Source organism: Phoenix dactylifera, chromosome 3 (assembly GCF_009389715.1).
Source record: "Phoenix dactylifera cultivar Barhee BC4 chromosome 3, palm_55x_up_171113_PBpolish2nd_filt_p, whole genome shotgun sequence".
Taxonomy (NCBI): Eukaryota; Viridiplantae; Streptophyta; class Magnoliopsida; order Arecales; family Arecaceae; genus Phoenix; species Phoenix dactylifera.
Window position 1 is genome coordinate 6,306,270 of NC_052394.1, and position 21,953 is coordinate 6,328,222.

At 37.9% G+C, this 21,953-nt stretch overlaps 1 protein-coding gene across 4 annotated transcripts; it reads left to right on the forward strand.

Moving 5' to 3' along the window:
- Positions 1-578: 578 nt before the first annotated feature.
- Positions 579-21,364, forward strand: LOC103701143 (kinesin-like protein KIN-12E). 4 transcript variants are annotated; one of them, XM_039124408.1, is made up of 33 exons: positions 579-1,244; positions 1,653-1,808; positions 1,889-1,972; positions 2,047-2,166; positions 2,238-2,351; positions 2,433-2,525; positions 2,635-2,795; positions 2,875-2,949; positions 3,300-3,387; positions 3,492-3,550; positions 3,650-3,713; positions 3,813-3,878; positions 3,960-4,124; positions 4,211-4,315; positions 4,533-4,768; positions 4,911-4,980; positions 5,076-5,129; positions 6,148-6,227; positions 7,399-7,465; positions 7,546-7,602; positions 7,732-9,876; positions 12,459-14,648; positions 14,734-14,841; positions 15,603-15,766; positions 15,862-15,949; positions 16,054-16,128; positions 16,203-16,445; positions 19,924-20,022; positions 20,120-20,194; positions 20,267-20,325; positions 20,638-20,749; positions 20,820-20,930; positions 21,008-21,364. In XM_039124408.1, exons 1-33 carry the CDS (start codon positions 813-815, stop codon positions 21,164-21,166), a joined length of 7,974 nt encoding a protein of 2,657 aa, XP_038980336.1. In that variant the 5' UTR covers positions 579-812; the 3' UTR covers positions 21,167-21,364. The 4 variants fall into 4 exon arrangements, with proteins under 4 accessions (XP_038980336.1, XP_017696808.2, XP_038980337.1 ...); XM_017841319.3 differs by having other exon boundaries at positions 12,465-14,648; XM_039124409.1 differs by having other exon boundaries at positions 3,960-4,031.
- The last annotated feature ends 589 nt before the right edge of the window (positions 21,365-21,953 follow it).

Genomic DNA, 21,953 nt, shown 5'->3' on the forward strand with positions numbered 1-21,953 from the left:
CACCTTTTTTTTCCTTTTTCTTTTTTTAACCTTATTTGATCATTTTGGCGTTACATATCACACGTGTAGAGTTCTAGACTGTATCATCATAATACAAACACTGAACAACACGACTTAGACCACAGGTGATTCTACTTTTTTTACATGTCTCAACTATCCTTCTCCGTTCTCGTGACCCCTGAGCTCATACAAACATGTTTTTCTTTTTTTTTTACTTTAACTTTTATTTTGGCTCATAGTATTGTACATTTATAGATCCAGTAAAAAATTAGGAAACTTCACTTTGCCACTCCTGGTTAAATTGTGATCAAGCAGACCTAGATATGGAATTAATGGATATCCATCCCTTTCTAAACCTGACCTACCATCAATCCCATTACAATAGTAACCATTAGATGATAATGAAGCAATCATGTGAGTTTTGTTTGTTCTCCTCAACAGAAGAGAGTTGATAAATATACCCTAGTGGTTTGTAAGTCTCTCACTCTCTCTCATATAGATCATAAAAGATTACTCGGTAGGATGTGTTTATAAAAGAAAAAGAACGTACCGGCGCTGCCCTCGCTTCCGCTTCAAATTTGAAATCGAGCGGAATCCCCCGAACGCCCCTCCCTCTGTCTCTCTCTCTAGCGTCAGAAGAATCTCCACTCTCCACTGGCCATAAAACCAAGAACTCCAGCAGCTCCCTCTTTGATCCATGGCGGACTCCCATCTCGGACCGAATCTTTACATCTTCCAAAACCCTTCCGTTTTCTAGGGTTTCTTCAGCTCACCTTCTCCTCCTCTCGATCTCAAGCTTCTCCTTCATCGCCATGTCCTTCTCCTCGAGGCGGAGCGGCTCCAGAACCAGACCGGTGGAAGGGAACGAGAACGAGCAAGGAAACCCCGCGGATGCCGTTCCCGTGCCCCTACCCAGATCCCCTTTGATCTCCATCCAAGATCGGTCCCAGAACCCCAGGGAAGGGCCATCGAGTGAGCTGCGTCTCGCCGATTTTCCTATCAAGGGTTCCAGCGCGACTACTAGATCGGCTCCAAGCACTCCGGCGAGGGGCCTGTCTAGGGTTTGTAGTGGAATTGGGAGCTGGGGAGCTAATAATGCCGGTCATCAGCTGGCGGGGAGAGAGAGGGGTTGCTCGTCTAGGGTTTCGACGGGCATACCCGATGTGAAATCTTTGGTGCCGGTTGACGTTCCGCATTTTGAGTTCAATGAAGATCCATCCTTTTGGAAGGATCACAATGTGCAGGTAAGACACCTCTGCTACTCCAGAATATATGTTTTGGTGTTCATTTTTATATTTACACTGAAAAGGTGGAATTTTTATGCATTTCCCTGTGTTTAATAATAATTTTGTCAGTCTCAATCACTGTGGCTACTTTTGCAAAATTAGTCTTTTACTTAATGCTTTATTTTGAAGCCATTGTTTGTTTTGTACAATTGTTGTTCGATAAATTTCTAGCTTTCGCCAGGTTTGCTTATCGAGATCTATAATTCTTTTGGGTTGGGTAGTTACTTAAGGGTTGTTCTTGGTGAAGGGTGTCAAAAGATTCCTTTCAATTGTTTGCTACTTCCGGCATTATCTATACTACCATTCTAAAACAAACAAGTAACAACTCATGATGCAAGAATATGATGCCGAAGATGTTTGGTATAGGTCCTGATACGAATCCGGCCAATAAGTGGAGCGGAGAGTGCTTTGCAAGGTTATAAGAGATGCTTGGTCCAGGAGAGCTCACAGACATTAGTATGGACAGGTCATCCTGAAACCAGGTTTACTTTCGATCACGTAGCATGTGAGACCACATCTCAGGTTTGCAACCATAGCAAACATTAATAATCGTGCAAATTACCTTGTGGGTACATCTTGATGGTCTCCCACTTTTTGAACAGGTAAAACTTTTCAAAGTTGTTGGCCTGCCAATGGTGGAAAATTGCATGTCTGGCTACAATAGCTGCATGTTCGCATATGGTCAGGTAGGTTTGCTCAACATATTGGTGTAAGCTAAACTAACTACTGACTAATAATAGAATTTTTGGCTTTTGTGCAGACTGGTAGTGGAAAGACACACACCATGATGGGAGAGATTCGGGAGATGGATAAGATCCTCTGTGAAGATCGTGGAATGACACCTCGTATTTTTGAATATTTATTTTCAAGGATAAGGGAGGTGAGGTACTTAAAATACTAATACCGCTCAACTTGTAGAGTTCCTCTTATCAAAACTTTGTCTGGAAACAGGAAGAGACTAGTCGAAGTGGTGAGCAGCTGAAGTATAGCTGTAAATGTTCTTTCCTTGAGATCTATAATGAACAGATAACAGATCTCCTGGAGCCTTCTTCAACTAATCTGCAGGTATTTTACCGAAATATTAAATGCTTTTATCATCAATATTCATTTATAAACAGCAGATGATAATAAGATTCATTACTATAGCTAAGAGAAGACTTGAAGAAGGGTGTATATGTTGAAAACCTAAAGGAATTTGAAGTATCATCTGTAAAGGATGTACTTGAGCTTCTGCTACAGGTAACAAACAACACCATTATACTTTTTATCCCTTTGGAATGCCTGATCCTTCTTATAGGATGATGAAAAATGCTATTCTGTGTACTTATGTGCTACAATATCTCTACAGGGTGCTGCAAACCGAAAAATGGCAGCAACCCACATGAACCTTGAAAGCAGTCGGTCACATAGTGTCCTTACCTGTGTCATTGAGAGCCGATGGGAGAAAGATTCCATGACACACCTCCGTTTTGGAAGGTTGAATTTGGTGGATCTTGCTGGTTCAGAGAGGTAAGACCAATATTCTGATATCAAACTCCTTTTTTATTAATCATTTATAGCAGTACTTGAATGAAATACTTGGATCTAGGCAGAAAAGCTCTGGTGCAGAAGGAGAACGATTGAAAGAGGCAGCAAATATCAACAGATCTTTATCTACTCTTGGGTAATTATAATGAAATAGTTGATTAAAGGTTCATGTTACCTTTTTCTAGGAAGTAGAAACACATGCCAATTTGCTTATATGAATAATAGTTGCCACCATCTTCAACCTTTCTGGTGCTATCACTGTGCACTTTCTAACTCCTTTTACATTATCATTCTCTAGTGTCTTCACTAACTGGTCTTTTTCATGTGAATGCATATGTTTAAGGCTGGCAATGTCATGTAGGGGAACCCACAATTTGATTTATTATAATCACTATTCTCAAGTCATGTTTATATAGATTTTTTATATGTAGGTGGCACAAGGGTGTTATCTCCAACATGCATTCTTAATATGTTTTTTGTTTTCAGTCTAGTTATCATGACACTAGTGGATATTGCAAATGGTAAAAGCCGTCATGTGCCGTACAGAGATTCAAGGCTCACATTTCTCCTTCAGGTTATACCTTCAAACTACTAGATAATGAGTTCTCCCATCTCTTGCCTCTGTTAGATATCATGAGAACAAATCAGGGCTTATGTCATCATTTGTCCTAACTGCAGGATTCTTTAGGTGGAAATTCTAAAACAACAATTATAGCAAATGTCAGCCCATCTATCTGGTGCCTATTCTATTGTTCAGTTTTTTCATTTTCTTTCATTGAATAATAATCTACACAATTTGGTTAATATATCTCTGATTTATTATTGGTTTGATGCAGTTCTGCAAGTGAGACATTAAGCACTCTGAAGTTTGCTCAGCGTGCCAAACTGATTCAGAACAATGTAATTAGTTGTTGTGCTCCCTAATGCATATAATTACTCACAAATGAAGAAGTAATGAGTTTTTCTGAGTTTAATGATTCTTTCTCCTTCCATGCCTAGGCAAAAGTGAATGAAGATGCTTCAGGGGATGTGCTAGCATTGCAACGGCAGATACAAACATTAAAGGTAAAAATCTCTATCCGGAAGTCATTCTCCTTTTAGATGTGCTTCATTGAAGCCAAGCATGTGGAGTGCCTGTATAAACAGGATCAGCTGAACTTCCTCGTCAAGCATCAGAGTGTTCCAAGATCTCTATACTATCCCTCCCCTGGTCTTGAGGTGGGTAATTCAAGCAATCTTTTTGACTATTTCGATTCTTTAGGGGGAGGAAACCCAAATGCTTTCAGTGATCTAGGTCATCTAAACCAGAAGGTATCCTGCCATCCTTCAAAAAACCTATTGATGCTATCTCAAGAGATTTTACATTGATTACTGACTGCAAGTCAATAATGAATCAGGTTAAACATCTGGAAACTGCTTTAACTGGTGCCCTCAGGAGGGAGAAAATGGTAGAGGCTGAAGTCAGGAGGCTAGAGGCTGAAATTAAGCACATGAATCGTTTGGTATCTGTCACTTTTCATGATGCATATTGTTCATGTTGCTGGAAAAGTTTATTGATTGACATGTTTAAGTTCTATTCTAGTTGATAAATGACACATTTATAAGCTTTACAGAAGTTTGCATTCTGTGTGCCACCACCACCACCACCATATTAGACTTCTGCTTTAACAGTGATAATAATATCTCCATGATTGATTTCCAGTGCTTCTTCTCTTATAGGTGCATCAGAGGGAAGATGATGCTCAGCGGACTAAAGTGATGCTAAGACTCCAGGAGGAAAAACTTAGAAGATTGGAACTGCTTGCAGATGACCTTGTGACTTCTGATGGGTATCTCATGGGGGAAAATGCAGCACTATCCAAAGAGATTCAGCTGCTACAAGAAAGAATGGAAAGCAACCCTGATTTGACTCAATTTGCCTTGGAAAATATGAGACTGGTCGAGCAACTTAGAATGTAACTATTAACATAATTTTATTAAGAGAGTTATCTATGTTTTTCTTACTGGATCAAGTTCCTGGAATGATGCTCTTTCATCCTTCTAAATTGGTTACTTGAGTGAACAAGCCTTTGCTTGATTATTCTGATTCAAATTCAGGTTTCAAAACTTCTACCACCAAGGAGAACGTGAACTATTGTTAGCAGAGGTTTCTCATTTGCGCAACCAGGTCTCTCCTATTCCCTTTTAATATTCCAATTCACTATGGTTGTCTTTCATCGATCTATTTGGCAGCATGCTAAAATTTGCTATAAATGTGCATAGCTTTTAAAGGTTCTCGAGGGGAAATTCACACCAATTACTAGAGGGGCAACTCAGGTTAGAATTTTTTCCTATGTAAATATATTATATTGACATTGGCTTTAGTTAATACATGCATATGATATCATCTGCAATATTATGTTTTGCTATCAATCGGGGTAATTAACATAAGAGAATATGATGAAATGATTAAGATTAATGAAGCGGATGCCTAGAAAGATCGTATGCATTGCTAAATCAAGATTCATACTTAATAGAAAGTTGGAAATAAGCTAGAAGAAATTATAGACAACAAGATTAAGTAGGAAAAGCTTTTATATTTTTTTGAGGTCCTATTTTGTATTAGCATGATATGTTAACCAGTACATTACTAATTTTTTGTGCAAATTATGGGGTGATTGAGATTGATTATTTGAAAAACATGACAAGAAATTCGAATGAGTTTCTGCAACAACTCTAGCAAATGATAAAACACTAAATGCAAAGAATAAAGAACTTTAAATATTTTGTGAAGCTTGTCATCTCCCAATATTTTGAGCACCAACTGGAAGCAGGAGCATAGGTTTACTGCCTAATGTACCTAGAACTCTGATGCACCGGAAAATATAGTCTAACACCAAAGCTGGTGGATTGCCTAGGCCTAGGTTGGCCACTCAGAAACCTGTTAGGAGGCTGGCTTGCATATAGAGGCTGCATAAGTGGGTGGGCCCTAAGCAGGGTAGGCAGCTGCTCAGGTGGCCACTTTTTGAAATGGTATACACCATTGTGAAATGAATGAACTTTTACTTAATTTCATGTAATGCAGTTTACTAAGTAAAAACGACAATCTTTTTAAAAGTTCAAACTGTTCACACAAGAGCATGGAAGTTTTTATTACTAATGGTAATTTCAAGTTGATCCAATATCTGTTTGATTTTAGATGGAAACTTCACAGATTGTGGTCAAACCTGTTTTTCCATTTGCTAGCTTGACGGTCGTTCAGCAGAATGAAAGTTTTTGCTACTTAATTTCGTCCATACATTTTTTTGGACTTTAATTTCATTTATTTGGTATCATTTTTGGTTTTAATCTTCAGGGGGATGATAACTTAAAGGAGTCAGACAGCTGCAAGAGACAGTTGGATGCTTCTTTAGAAGACAATGCTAGACTAACTAGGTAGGCTGTCCTTGCCCATCATCCAACTTTGGCATATTCTCAAACTCTCATCATGCAGCGACAATGCTTTTACGTGCCTAGAATAAAATATTTAACAAGTAGATGAATGAAGTTATGGGCCTAAATTAGGTATCTATCAACATCTAATTCTTTCCTCAAAAAAATTAGTCTGATTCACTCTTTGATGGTCAGTTGCTCGAACTTTTCCAATTGCAATGTTCTTAAATACAGATGTTTCGTATTCTTGTTCCATTGTTGTTAACATGTTGAATGTTAATCATTCCATGACTCATCTTAGATACATAATAGGTTTTATATCCTGGATAGGCTTGCCAACAGGACATCAATTATTTCTAAATCATATAGCGAAGCTTATATTAGTAAACTGTGGGGAAAATGCTAATATAATTCTATGAAAAGCCAAAATGACCTAACATCCATAGCTGCTACTGTTGGAAAGTTATTATAAATTTACACATATTGGAGGCAGAGGGAAGCTATCGGATGTCAGTTATATTGCAAATTTATATCTACTCTTCAGTACATCATGTGACACTTGCACCTTTTGTTGTTGATGCAACGTTCTGTAGATTGAACTCACAAACAGCATAAACTAATACTCCTTTTTCATGGAAACAAAATCTAAATTTCCTGGCAAACAATTACATGCTGAAGTTGGTATTTATTGGTAACGCATCTTTGGTTGAAACTAAGTTGTTAAGGGGGCCTTTATTGTACATTGATACTTCCAACAAATGTTCTGCAAGGTTCATATAACAGTTTACAATAAGCACTATGAACTCTGAATATCTCCAAATTAACACAGTAATAATCATTTTTAGGTAAAATAATTTTTTGTGTGCATGTGTGCTACTGGGACTTGTACATGCTTGCTTTGTGTGGACAAGGTTTATTACACTGATGTTTGGAGTGAAAGGTTGAGATCTGACCTGAAAATATCAGCAAATGGAGGCTGATAGGTTAATTTTGCGTGCAGTAACTCATTGGGGCTTATAATCATTGTAAAAATCATTGTAGGTAATTTATTTGACAAAATTTTAAAACCCTAAAAGATATAAAAGTTGAACATGGAATATCAGTGCAGCACTTTGGCTCTAATACTTGAGTGTGCAAAGTTACATTGACTAATGTTCATGCTTTATGCCAACAGGGAAATTTACAATTTGCGTTTCCAACTTAAACAGTATTTGGAGCTCGAGCAAACTGCAATTGTCACTGTAAGAATCATATTACCTATTAGGCTTTTCATTGAGAGTGTGGTTTCTTCCATGCAATGATTTGTATGGCTACTCTTCAGGTTGGAGATGCCTCTACAGTTAATGACAGGAACAAAGAATTAGATAAACAAACACCAGTACGTTAACCAATCTGTTTCAAGCCTTTCCAATCTCTAATTTAATAGTGCATCTGTTGGGGCTGCCCTTGCATGGTCAAACTAATTTGAAATTATAATTTAACCAAGTGACTTTTATTGATGGAGCAGACATTAGCTAAAGGGGAGTCTGTAGGTTGGATTGCATCTTGCAATCATGCGGACAAGTTTCCAGATACAAGCCCTGCTCAGGGGATGAGGGATGTACCTTCACAGTTTGGAGATGTTGAAAAGGAGTTGAAGGATGCCAGGGTTTTGATTAAAGTTATGGAATCACAACAAGTTCAACTGATTGCACAGCTTGATAAGCTGAAGCAGGAGAACGACAGGTTCTTGGAACTCTTAGAGAGCCAGGTGCATGATGAGACACATCTCAAGAAACATCATGATTATGGTATACAATTGTCAGAAAAGCTTGGAATTGTATCTAAGGCTAGCCATGCAAATGAAATCCAAATACCAGAATGTGTTGACACTCAAAAGTTAGCTTTAGATGCAACGTTGGAAAACGCGGTTAAAGATGTTGAGGAGGCTAAAATCATGAATAAGCAACCCAAGGATGAGCACGTATCAACATGGCGACAAGAGATGGAACAGGTCCAGGAGCAGGTTGAGGCGGAGACAGCAAAAACTATTCTTTACTTGCAAGAAGAGATTGCTGCACTTCAGCAAGAAGTACTTTCAAGGAATAGAGATGACCTATCTTCAGCAGCAAACTATGAGCTCTTGAGAACCAGGAATGAAGAACTTAACAACCGAGTACATATTCTGATGCAAGAAAATGTGAAACTCTCAAATCTTGTCACTGCTAGAGATGCGGAAACTAGTGTATTGTCTGATGAGTGGGAGAAAGCAATTATTGATTTGACACAATTCCTTCTAGATGGTTGTAAATCACTGGAAGATGCATCTCAGTACATTGAAAGCATTGTCAATTCATTTCCTCAAGGAAATGCATGGATTAATGAACATGTGGAGAGAGCTATAAAGGTCTTTGTTGAGAAGGAAAAATTAATTGCTGACTTGCAAAAGAGGGTAAATGATGCACAGCAAATAGAACTGGAAATGAAGTCGAAGTTGGACTCACTAAGAGGAGCAACTCTTGCTATAACTGAAGTCCAGCAGACTGAAAATGATGAGAATGCGAAAGAACTATTCCATTTAAGAAAATTGTTGGATGAACAAGTATTAAAAATTGAGGAACTAGAAAATGCTGTGAAATGCAAGGAAAATCATATTGTAGATGCAAGAAAAAGTGCTGATGCTGCATTTCTAGTGATTGAAAAGTTGTTTGACATGAATGCTTCAGAATCTTTGGATGTGCAAATAACCAAATCTGCAATTAACATTCTTCTTGATGAAATCTCTCAGGTAGAGAGTATAAATCAGGCGGAAGGCTCTGATCCTGCTAAATCTGAAATTCATAAATTTTCTATGGATGCCCGGAGAGACAATATTAAAAACAAAATCCTAAACGAGAAATCTCCTGTTTCAGTTGAAGACCCAAGTCTTAAAGCTCAGGAAGCTAATGCTGAAGAAAATTCATATGCATTGGAAGAACTCAGGGTTCAAGTTGAGATGGCAATCCAAAGGATTGTAGATACTAACAAAGTCCTGCATACTTCATACGCTGATGCTGAAAAACATATTGCTGCTGTAATATCTGACATCAACAGTACTTATTCTGCCATGAAGATGTTGTTTCATGACTCAATAAATGATGTTCATGGAATTACTGATAGGATCAGGGAGTTGAAAGTACAAAGAATGACTCTTCCTTCAATAATTGTTGAAGATCCAAAATTTGGAGCGCATGCTGATATTAAGTCCACGGCAATGCAGATTATAGTGGATGGCCTGGCCAAGATCAATGAATCTTTGAGTGGCATAAAATCTGGCTTCCATTCACTCTTCGATGCGAGTAGGACATCATCCATACATATGCATGAAGACAAACTGATTCCTAATAATTTGCTGGTACAAAGTCTTATGGAAGATGTGGACTTTGCTATGAATGCCATAGTTGAAATACACTTTCAGTTGGGCATGCTTTTTCATGACAAAGATGTTGCTAACTGTTTTGCACAAGAAATCCGTTCAAATCAGCCATCTCATTCTGGGGCAGACAATATGGTTTTAGATGTTATTCCCAAATATCCATCAGATCAGATTGCCATATCGGAACTGAGTCACATGCTGCGAACTCTGGAGGAAAGGATAGACGAAGTTGATGTAGACCATTGCAGAACTAAAGAGGTAACTTATTTCTTTTGTGTGCATGTGCGTGTTTGTTTGTTTTCAATTATAGTGTTTTACAACAGTTGCACATCAACATATCATGCTCACTTCCTTGTTGATTCGCGTAAATTATCATTTGATGCTGGGATTGTAGGCAGTAGTAATCTGCTGTCTTGTTGTCGCAGTTTCTTTCACATAATTACAATCATAAAAAAAGATTATAGTCATAATAGTTTGATATTAACTACAAAAACAATCTAGTCGTAGACTTTAGTTGAGTGATGCCCATATGGTTCCCTAGCCATTTGGTTATGTAGTACAGTCAAAAGGCCTTTACAACTTAAATGTGGTATGAATTCGTTCAAGAACATGTAACCATGGATCCGAAGCCTGGTCACTATATGGATGTTCATAATCCTTAGGAACCAGGATGCAGCACCCAAATATGTCTCATTTACTGAAGAACCAAGATGTTGTATGAATCTGCTAGGGGCATACATATGTATGTAAACCCTACTACAGAATTAAGTTTACACTCACGAGAACCTAGTTGTCGTATGGATCCTGGGAGGAACAAATGTTGATGAATGTCAAATCTGAGTATGGAATAGATTTGATGTGGATGTGCAGGTGCTGCTATCACAAATGTCCCTTAAGGAGCATCTATATGTCAACCAAAGCCCAAATGTGGTACAAACAGCGAGGTTAGATGCTGAGAAATCCAAGTATATGGGTCGTTCGACAAGCAAGTAGCTTGAATACGGTAAAGACTTATGATTAGACAACCGAATGACCTGGATGGATCATGCACAACAAATGTTATATTATGGATATCTTCGGATCAAATCAGGGTTATACTCATTGAACTAGACAAATTTTTAATTGAACAATATTAAATGCAAGTTAATATATTCTGTAGTTTTTAATACTCATATAATGATTATTATATATAATAGTCAAGTACAAAGTACAACTTGCAATGCTTTTAATTCTTTTTCAGTGATCAAAAATTTTAATTCTTAGCTAGACCTTTTAATAGATAATGCATTGTAGCTGAACTATCATAGTTTCCCTAGCACTATGTTAATGGAAGATACTTTAATTTCATTCATCAGATTTGTGTTATACCATTCTTAGGCATTATTAATTAATTTCTTGGAGAAGGATTATATAGTATGATGATCAAGATTAGAGCTGATCACGAGCCTTCTGGCTCGCCCAGCCCGGCCCGGAATTTTTCGGGCTTGGGCATTAAAAAAAAGGCCCATGGGTCGGGCCTGGGCAGGAAAAGCGGCCCGACCAAAAAATCGGGCCGGGCCTGGAAACTTTTAAAAATGGCCTGGCCCGGCCCGTGTTTTATATATAAAGATAGAAAAATACATCCAGTTTTAGAGAGCCCATTAAGCTTTTGGGCCATTCTGGCCTATTTCCAGATTCCAAACAAAGAAAAAATCGGGCCTGTCGGGTCTGACCTAGACAAAAATTTAAGCCCGACAGTCGGGCCTGGGCATAGCCATCGGACCTAATTTCTGCTGTAGAGCCCGGCCCGGATTTTGATCAGCTCTAATCAAGATATGCTTTTATTGATGCTCATTAAGTTCTATTATTGGGCAATATATTCATTCACTTAAAAGCATTTGCTGGGTCACTAAGTGCCCATCTGTACATTGGTATTCTGGACCTGGGAGTACCTTAATAAAAGTGTGAAATGTGATGTTTAAGGTGATAATGGAGAGGAGAAATCTGAGCTGGAGGAGTTTGTTGAACCTACAAGCCTGGTTTTTAAGATAGTGGAAATCACCTTTCTGGTGGATTTCACTATCCCTAAATACCAAGGATTAAGGGAAAGTGGACTTCCCCCAACACCTGCAACTCTTCCCTTAAAGAGACAAATGCAGCTATGTTAGTGATATGGACAGATGGTTTATTTGGCCATCCAAAATGACCCTAACTGGTACAGCTAGGTGCATTAAGGGGCTCTTGTGTCTACAGACTGCTTGATTCCCCCAACAATTTCACTGGTTATGAGGATAAGCTAAGGTAGTAACAAACCAACCAGTACACGTATATGCACACAACACATACATTTAAGGTTTAGGAAACCTCTCGGCATGGTATGTGTTGTATGGCATGATATGATGCCAACTAATGTTACCTTGGTATAAAGTGATATGGTTAGATTTGCAAACTCGCACACGAGAGAGAGAGAGAGAGAGATTTGGAAAAAATGAGAAGTTTTGATATGGTTTACATTGGCATAGGAATAATGTTGCACAGCAACAACTACAATTGTTACTGAACTCCATAAAACTTATGAATGTATAACAGAACAATAAAAACAAATCTACATGACTTCACAGCTCAGACAGCTTCTGATATCTAAGTGAAAACAAATAAAATGAATGGCATACAACATTTCAAATGACCTAACTCTTGCTTCCAGTAGTGGAGCTTTTGTTTTTGTAACTCTTGGGAATAAAAACTCCAACAATAGCAAGTGCAAAAATAGAAAATGGTAGCACGTTGCAAGAATAACACGTAATTCTAGTATGTGATTATTGATAATTGAATAAAAAGTCTAATATTCCATTGCTTTCAAGTTTCAGAAGTTAAGGCTTAAGATGAATCATGCTTGGCGAGATGCAGAAGAGAAAACAAAGCAGGCAACTGGTTTTCTTTTGAAGTTTGAAAAAGCTCAAGAAACCATGGAAGAGGCTGAGCTCATGCTGCAGGCATTACTTAAAGCAAATGAAGATGCAAAATGTGAAAGGGATCAGTGGAAACAGGCAAGCCAAGAGTTGCTGGCAGAGAGAACTACATTGGTTGAAGAACTACACCAACTTGAGGCCTTAAACTTTTCTGTGGATAATCAAAATCGAAATTTAGAAAAACAGATTCATTCTAGTATAGCAGAAATATTAGGCATTGCAATCTCACTCAGCGAATCTTTTGTGGAAATGCGGAGGTTCACATTGGAGGAAGTAAATGTTATTTGGTCTGATATGTTTTCCTTTGGGCATGAGCTGCTACGATGGATTGGCACCTCAAGATCATGTCTTGAAGAAACAATATCAGAAGTAATGGAGAAAGGTTTTGCATCGCTTGTTCTGTATCAGTGTCAGATAGGAGCCTTTTCTGAGCAAAACAAGCATTTAATTGTAGATTCTTCTCTTCAATACAGACAATTGGGGTCTTATTCAGTACTTGGGAATGTGGAAAACAATCACATGGATGTTCCAATAGACAACTCGGTAACTAAAGGGTTGGCAGGCATGGTCGTTCAAGACTGTAAACTGAACTTCTTTAGTTTGAGAAACACCGAGGGGGTTCAGAATGAATTTCAAACAGTTGAAGATTTAGTTGTTGGACCTATTGGTAGTACGGATACTGTGGAGAATGAAACAACAAAACTATCATCAGACCAAAAATGTACAAAGGGCAGAGTTGCAAAGTTTCAGAAAAATTATTCAGACTTGACCCATGATACAGAATTAGTAAAAGAGATGATTGCAAAAATGGCCACCTATTTGGATAATGTTGTTCATGAGTTGACCTTAGGTGAGGAAGCTTCTATATGTGCAAATTTTCCTGTCAGAGAAGGAAAAACTGAATTGGTTACTGTTGTAGGGGAAACAGTGCAAACTGACATGGTATCTTCAGGTGCTTCTTACTCTGATATTTGTAAGAATTTTGAGCTGCAACCCAACATATTTCAAGATGATGAGGTGGGCATCCTGAAAAGCAAGAGCAACATCCATGATGAAAGGATCGGTGGGGCACAAACCGATACAGAAGTTCTTCTTGTTGACATTGGGCATCTTAAGCATCAATGTGCTCGGTTGATTTTTTCTCACTCGGATTTAGAGGATGATGGAGAATTGTCTCTTTGTGAGTACAATATTGTGCAAGAAAGTTCAGTGAACAAACATAATGTTAAGCCCATGTATTGGGAGAAAGAAGAAACAGGGAGGTTCCATTATTTACATGCAAAAACTGAATTGGGCAATAAATTAATACAGACACTGAATGAGCTAAGGAACAATTTATGTTATATAGTTGGTCTGGTTCATCCTGGGCTGCAGTTCCATGCTTTAAACAAATTGACTGACTCTTCTCTTGGCAAAATGTTTCAAAATATATGCAGCATTGAAGAGAAAATGTACATGCTTTTGCGTAGAGGCTCAAATGAGGTAAAAGAAGCTGATATAGTAACAGATGCTTGGTCACTGAAGAGGGAATCTGCTCGGAAAGACAACATTATAAGAGGGCTACTTTTTGATCTTAGATTGTTGCAAGAGTCAGCCTCCAATGTTAAGGACATGAAAGATGAAAGTAGGGAGATGGTTACCACTTTGGGCAATGTTCAACATGAACTTGCAATAAAAACTGCCCAGATTAATAATATCCTGTCAAGACAACGGAAGCTGGAAGCTCAGTTGGCTGAAAGTGAAGCTGCACTATCCAGTTCAAAATCTGAATTGGAGCAAGCCCAAAAATTATGTGTCATGCTTACAAATGAAAATACTGAATTAAGGCTCCAGCTCGAAGATGAACATATTAGGAATACTCAAACAGAGGAGCTGTTGGAAGAGAAAAGAAAGGTTATAGATGGTTTAGAGAGGGAAATTCTTTCAAATAATTCTTCTGTTGAGGGAATCTTGGATGACTTGAGAAGGGTCAGTAATGATAGAAATCATCTCCAGGCGGAAATAGTCTACTTAAATGATAAACTTGACATGGCAATGACTTTAGTTGATGAAAAAGAAGCCATTGCTGTTGAAGCTTGTCAGGTAAGTAATTAATATGGGCTACCTTCACTCACTTATTTTAAAATCTACAGGTGTTCTAGAATTGAATTTGGGTTGATTATTTCAGGTTGCAGAGTCAAGTAAAATATATGCAGAAGAGAAGGAAGAGGAGGTTAAAATTCTTGAACATTGTATTCAGGAGCTTGAAGGTACTATAAATGTAATGGAGAGGAAGGTAAGTTCTGCATTTTATAGCATGACATGGTTTAAAAGAACAGCAATTCTAATGTTATTAGAGCTGTTTCAGATGGCTTAGTAGGACACCATTATGTCATACACGTGCACATGCAATAAATATGTAATCAGTGGCTTTCATTAAGATGTTATTCTGTTACAGCAGCTGTTATGAATCAGGGAAAATGGCCAACATTTGATCTTTCTATTGTTCCTTTGGTTAAATAATATTTTTACATCAGATCCCCGTATCATTTATAAGACAATTTCTATCCTGTGAAAATTGACATTTGCTACCATTGATTGAGTATATAATGGGCATTATCTCTGTTAGTGGTTTTCCAGGGGGCCATTATGGTAAGATAATGGTTGTTCAGACCTTGAGACTTATTATGACTTGACATGCCTTTCAAGAAAGGACGATTCCTTTCTGGTCTGCAGAGGAAGTTAAGTTTGCTATATGTTCAAGAGTAGCAAGGAAGAAAAATTATGCACATATTACTATGCAATCAATTTTTCGCCTTTTTGATCCACCAAGAATTTCACTGGTCGCTCCAGTGCTTTATGTCTATTTTGCTGTGCAATCTTTAGATTGGTCCTAGGATTTGGAGACATGTAGTCTTTCCCACTTCTTGAGCTCTTCTTTATTATCTTCATTTGTGTGTCAGTGTTTGTATGGATAATCGTACATCCATTATTTTGTGTCTATTACATGTAGAAATATCTGTATCTATGTTTAGTTCTCATCATTTCTACTATCAGGTGGATGACATGAAAGAGGAGGTAGAAAACCATCAGTTAATAAGGAAACGTTTAGAACAGGAAATCCATGTTCTAACAGACAGGATGCATATGGTAGAAAATGCTGCTGAGTGTTTGATTGCAGAGGGTTCAAGTCTTGGAGAAGAATCATCTGAAATACCCAGGTCAGGCATATTGCTTGCATAATTCTGTATTAAACAAGATGATGAGCAATGCTTTTCTTTGTGTTATCAAAGGCTGAAAGGAATTCAAAATGCAGGCGGCTAGATGATAGGATTATTGAACTTTGTGAAGCAAGAAAGCACATAGAGGATCTTGAAGTGGAAATATTTTATAAAGAAAAAGAGGTTCGTCCAGACCTTGCTTTTATTTTTATCATATTTTAGTTCCTCATCCAATTATTTCTCTTGGTTTTTCCCTCTTGTGGCTCTAAACTATGCTGTAAATAAAGATCAAGCAATATAGAGAACATATCGCAGAGCTTGTCCTGCATTCTGAAGCACAATCATCACTATACCAAGAGAAGGTATGAAAGACAGATACAAGAGAGAACCTTATGGCTATTGCAATATATAGATTGGCTAATTTCTCCTCATGCAGTTCAAAGCATTAGAAGGTGTATTTTCTGACGTGAAAGCCGATGCGTCAACTTCCAATCCTTCTGAATCGCATGCAGCAAATAAAATGGAGAAAAATTCAGCAAGGACAAGGGGCTCTGGCTCACCATTCCGATGCATATCAAGTCTGATTCAGCAGATGAACTTAGAGAAAGATCAGGAATTATCTGTGGCTCGGCATCAGATAGAAGAACTAGAAGCATTGGCAGCTAATAGGCAAAAAGAGGTAATATGTCCAGTCTTACCAAATATTTTATTTTCTGGAAAGTCAGAATTCCTCATTTTCGGTTACCATTACATGTAGTTTGTTGTCTCAAATCCGGAACATAACATGGCCATGCTACGGTGGGGTATAACCCACAACAATATGAAGCCAACTATAGAAATCTGTATGAAAACCCATCTCATATAAAATTTTATAAAAAGGGTCCAAAGTCTACCAATCATTAAATAAAGAAACATGTACTGGTACAAAGCTTCTAAACCCAAAAATCAAATGTTCAAAAAACTATAGCCTCAAAAATCCATAAAGTCATCAACTGCAAGTCTATAGTCAACTAAATAACTAAAATTCTACAACAAAATCCTCTAGGCTTTCTAGCACGAACTCCAAGCCTATATCATTTCCCACTCATAGCAACCTTATTTGTCCAAGCAAGCAAATCTTACACTATCTTATCGGATCAAGCATAAGTTTTGCATGGCTCGATAGGTGACTTTCATTGAAAATAAAATATTTCACAGTAACAATACGATAAGCTAAGTCATAAAACCAAACTTGCTTTCATCCTTACATAAATCATGCAAACTTCATAATATGATTCTAAGTGTGTAACATAAATAAAGTCATAAATCATTTGCCATTTAGCCAGTCACAATTCAAAAATACTGCTCATAGATATTAAGGCTAAGGTCACTTTATACTCGTAATAGGGCCATAATCGACAAAGTACCTTGATTCATAGCATGTGCCAAGTTTATACCTATTGGCGGGGCTGTAATTCGTATGCCAGCTTCATACCTACTAGCGGAGCCATATGGTACTAGTTTCAGATGATCTACCCTATTTCTAGGAGTTGTACATAGCTATTTGAAACCGTTTAATATATTTATACTTTTTCGAAAACATATATAAATAAGTTGAAAAGCACCGAATGGCATGATAGAGTTCATAATTCGTAAATAAGTCTCTAATAGTAAAACAATCATGGAACCATTCTTTTCATAACAAAATAAAATTTTTCGTAATTTAGAGTTTATGGCTCGTAAACATTTCGTTGACATTGAAATATTCATGGAACTATTTTTTTATGACAATATGATTTTTATAATATCATATGCTCGATCCTTAATTTTAAGAAAATACAAAATTATCCGATCAAACATTATTCATATTTTTTGTAAAATCTTAAACATTGAAAATGATCGGTAGTTCAAAAACTAGTATGGAGTATAAGAGTTACTTACATTTTTCACCTTGAACCCTCAAAATTCAACTAAGCAAATCAACCAAATCTATTTAAAGCTATTTATTGCCCAATTAATTTATTTTCAACAACTTTAATGGTGGTAAAATTCCAAAAAAGAGAAAAAGGGCATGGTTGGCCAGGTGATGACGTCCCACGGGTCAGGGTATGTCAAATCTCAGCGACTTGGGGAATCATGAGTAGGGACTATGAAGGTAAAGAATGGACGATAGGGATTGTCTATGGTGGGTTTTAGGATGCTCGAAATATCGGAGTGAGGGGTTGATATGCTGCTTGGTACCAGGGCAATTCAAGGCCCTTTTACCGTGGTCGACTTGGGTCGATAGTGAAGGAGTAGAGGACCCTCGACTGGGGTCTATAGATCCATGCAGAAAGCGAGTAAGGAAGAGAAGAGAGAAAGAAGGTAGAGAGAGAAAGAGTGTGAAGAGAGAGAAGAGAGAGGAGGAAGGCCCTTCAAAACCTCTCAAAACAAGGGAAAAAGAAGGCGGTGTCCTGGTGGTCGTGGTGGTGGTCAATTGCTAGAGGACCGATGGCAAGGTAATAGTGGATGGGCGACTGATGATAGAAGGCAGCTGGTAGCGAAGAAACAAAGCGAAACAAGGCCGGATAGGATCTTTGGATTCGATTGAGAATTAGAGAAAGAAGAAGAGGGTCCGGGATTGGATGGTGGTGGTGATCGAAGGTCGTAGCCCACGATGTCATTAGGTGGTTGCAAGTGGCTAGTGGCGACAATAATCGATGAGAAAAATAATGAAATCAACGAAAAATAGGGGTGGAAATAGGGTAGCGAACAGGAGGTTTTGCTGGTCAATTTCTGGTGAACTCTCAGTTGGTGGTGGTGGTTCTATGCGAGAACCACACGTACATATTGGAAGGCATCAATACCTTGCTTCTAGCGAGATTTGTGGTTGCAATTTTGGTGGGCGCAGTAACAGGGCACGACAACACGAGTGGGAATAAGAAAGAGGAAGAGAGGCGATGCTCGGGGGTGGAGGATCTTGAAGGGTAGATGGGCATCTCTTATAGAGAAGCCCTTAGGTTTCGCTCGAGTCTGGCATTCTTAGGACTCCGGTTCCTACATGGAGTCGTTGGAGAAGGGAAAGAAGACTCTCACTAGGAGTCTAACTGTTGGGCTAGCATGTGCAGAGCACGTGCCTAGCCTACATTTTGGGCCAAGGGTGAGTTCGGGTTAGTCCAAGTGAATTGGGCCATCACATAGTTGATAGTTCATTATGGTTATCAGTTTCCTAGAGACAACAAAAACTTATAAAAGAGGGCATCTAGTGCACAAGGCTCCTACCACTGCAAGATCTATAGAGGGTCAAATGTATGCAGTCTTGCCTCATGTGTAGAGAGGTTGTTACCATATTTCGAACCTATGACACCTAGGTCACAATGGAGCGATCTTATCATTGCACCAAGGCCCACCCTCAACAGCAAAAACTTATTCATAGAGAAATTCCTTTTAAAAATTCTTCTCTCCTACAGTATTCTAATCATGCTCTTCTATACCTTTTCATTTTGTATAGCTCACCAAAACAAAAACTAGCTAGTGATTTGTTATAATATGAGTTTAGGTGCATAATCAATATTTTAGGTTTTGCTACATGGCAACTGCCCTTCTATATCATATGGCATGCTCCTCTCTTGGTGAAAGTTTGCCTTTGCATGAAAATTTGGCACCGATTCAAAGGGCTTGAGAGTTGGTCATAAAACATTCTCAGACTCTCAGTATATGGATGGGATGAGGCGTATTAATTTAGTTTGGTTTGGCTTGATTTGTGCCTTCAAACTTTAATTAACTCTTATCTTCCTTTCAAGTTTGTAAGAATCTACTAAAATTACCTACAAAACTTTCATTTGCCTTACTAGATGCACCCAAGATCAAATTTATGATTCACAGACTTGAAATTCGTTCATATTTCCGGCTTGTTTAATTAATTTGTTTGTTTGTTTGCTTTGAGGGAATGGTTTATGGGACCATGTCTTCATCGGATCTTGTCTCATAACTTTTTCTCTAGATCTTTAGATCCCCAGACCTTTTGACCAACAAGTCCCTTTGCCATATCTTGTCCACTCTGTGACTTACATATTCTGTAAAAATTTTGGAAATAGCTTCCTATGTCTAGTGCTATCTTGTCACTAGTCACTATGTTTTACTTTGCGAAGAGTAAAGTTATAAACATGTTTAATTCCATGATGTTGTAATTTGTTCAGGTTTGTATGTTAACTGCACGACTAGCAGCAGTAGACAGCATGACTCATGATGTAATTAGGGATTTACTGGGTGTCAAGTTAGACTTGACCAACTATGCTGTAAGTGAATTTTTAAACACTGATAAGTTTGTTGAGATTTTTTAACTATCCTTCTTGGATTTAATTATTAAAAACTATTATTTTTTGGAAATCCTAGGACTTAATTGACCAGGAGGAGCTGCAAAAACTATTAATGACAGCTCAGCAACAAATTGAGGAAACAAAAGCTAAGGTAAAAACTTAACCAAATGATTTGTTCTACTCTTCAGCACTCTTTTCTGAACCTATCCTTGTGTCAAATTAGGATATGGAAATTCTGAATCTGAAGAAGCAAATTAATTATCTCCTTGAGGAAACAGACAGGTGAGCCTCTTTTTTTCTCCCCTTCTGTTTTTCTTTTTTAAGAAATAACTACTCTTATTATCTTTTTACAATATTCTCATATTATCTGGCTTTGAGACGAGTATGATGCTTTTATATATTCATCCGAGTTCTTGTATAAAACTAAACCAAGAACAATTGGAAAATTATTGTAGGATTTTAACGAATCAAATCTAAAACTAGTCCACCATTTTCTCCATGTTTGTTGCTAGTGTTGGTTAACTTTTATGCAATGATTCCATATGTGCATTTTTCCTTCAAAAATAATGCATTTGTAGGGACTTTGATTTGTAGTTTGGCCGAAGAAGTTAATCAAAGAAAATCAGACATACTTGCAAGCCAGGTGCTGATGGAACAGCTTCAGCAACGAGATCAGTTGCTTACAGCACAAAATGAGATGTTGAAGGTGCAGATATTTATTCAGCAAGTCATCTATTCCTTCTTCCTTCAACAAGTTCTAATGCTTGCATTTGCAGATGGATAAAGCCAATCTCCATCAAAAGATTGCAAAGATGGATGAAACAGTGAAGTCACTAGTTGGATCACCAAGCATCCAAGACCATCTGCGGCATCCAGAAAAGACCAAGGTATGCCAAGTGCTGGTTTTCTATAGTTACTCAGTTTTATGTTTTCCCAATCTGCCGAGTGCTGGTTTTTATTACAGGAGAGTTCCCAGAATGTTGGTACGGAGGAGCTTGGCAATAGGCTAGCTGAATCGGACAAGCTTCTCTCACATGCAAGAAATGAACTTGCTCGGTATCACAAATCTAATAGCAGGATGCTATTTGATCAAAGTGAAGAGAAAAGGCTCATTGGTCACTGATTAGTGACTCTCAAGTCTTGCGATTCTGTGATCTGTAAAGAGTTGTGTTTATAGTCTAATAAACAAGTAGGTCCACGTGTAACTTACCTTTCATTTTTTATGAACTTAGGTCAACAGCGACACGGAAGTGGGTTTATATAATTTCAGTATGATATATTTATCTATATTTTTTGCAAAAAATCAAATTTGTGCACTTTACATGAATCAGATACCATGTCCTTTTGTCTTTAGCTTGGTGAAATTCTAACAATTGATGCCTATATTCTGCAGCTTCTTATCCAAATGAAGAGAATGCAAGAGCTTTTTGCGCTGATGTAGGGCAATTGGTAGCAAATAACTTACAACAGCACGTCCCATTTTGTGAACATCTTTTCTCCATTACTCAACAATGACTTTTTATTAAGGAGATGATTTTAATTAAAATAAAAGAATAAGTAACTTGGGAGGCTTTATTTAGCATGTGTGGTAAAATTGTCAAAAATCAGTAAAATGGATTCCCAGAGAGAGTCCAAGTGATGCAATTAGTTAAAACTTGTGACTCGGTCCACCACATGGATGGATTAAGGTGGTCCGTATCCTGTCTTTTACTTCCCAGCAAGGCTAAATTGCCTAAACAAACTGCAGCATAAAATAGAACAGATTCTTGAATGGTTATCAGTGTAGAGTGTTCGTCTTAGCCACAAATCATCTTATCATGGGCTCCGCATTTGAATCATCTTATCATCTTATTAGGTGGGGAATTGTGGGTGGGTACTATTTTGAGCGACAGATTTACCTGCGTGCTACT

What these genes read in the sequence shown, in the direction of transcription:
- LOC103701143 (XM_039124408.1), top strand. Translation starts at nt 813, where the DNA reads ATGTCCTTCTCCTCGAGGCGGAGCGGCTCCAGAACCAGACCGGTGGAA. An exon ending in TTAAGCACATGAATCGTTTG is followed by an intron (nt 4,316 to 4,532) that starts GTATCTGTCACT and finishes CTTCTCTTATAG; the next exon opens with GTGCATCAGAGGGAAGATGA. An exon ending in CATCACTATACCAAGAGAAG is followed by an intron (nt 16,129 to 16,202) that starts GTATGAAAGACA and finishes CTCCTCATGCAG; the next exon opens with TTCAAAGCATTAGAAGGTGT.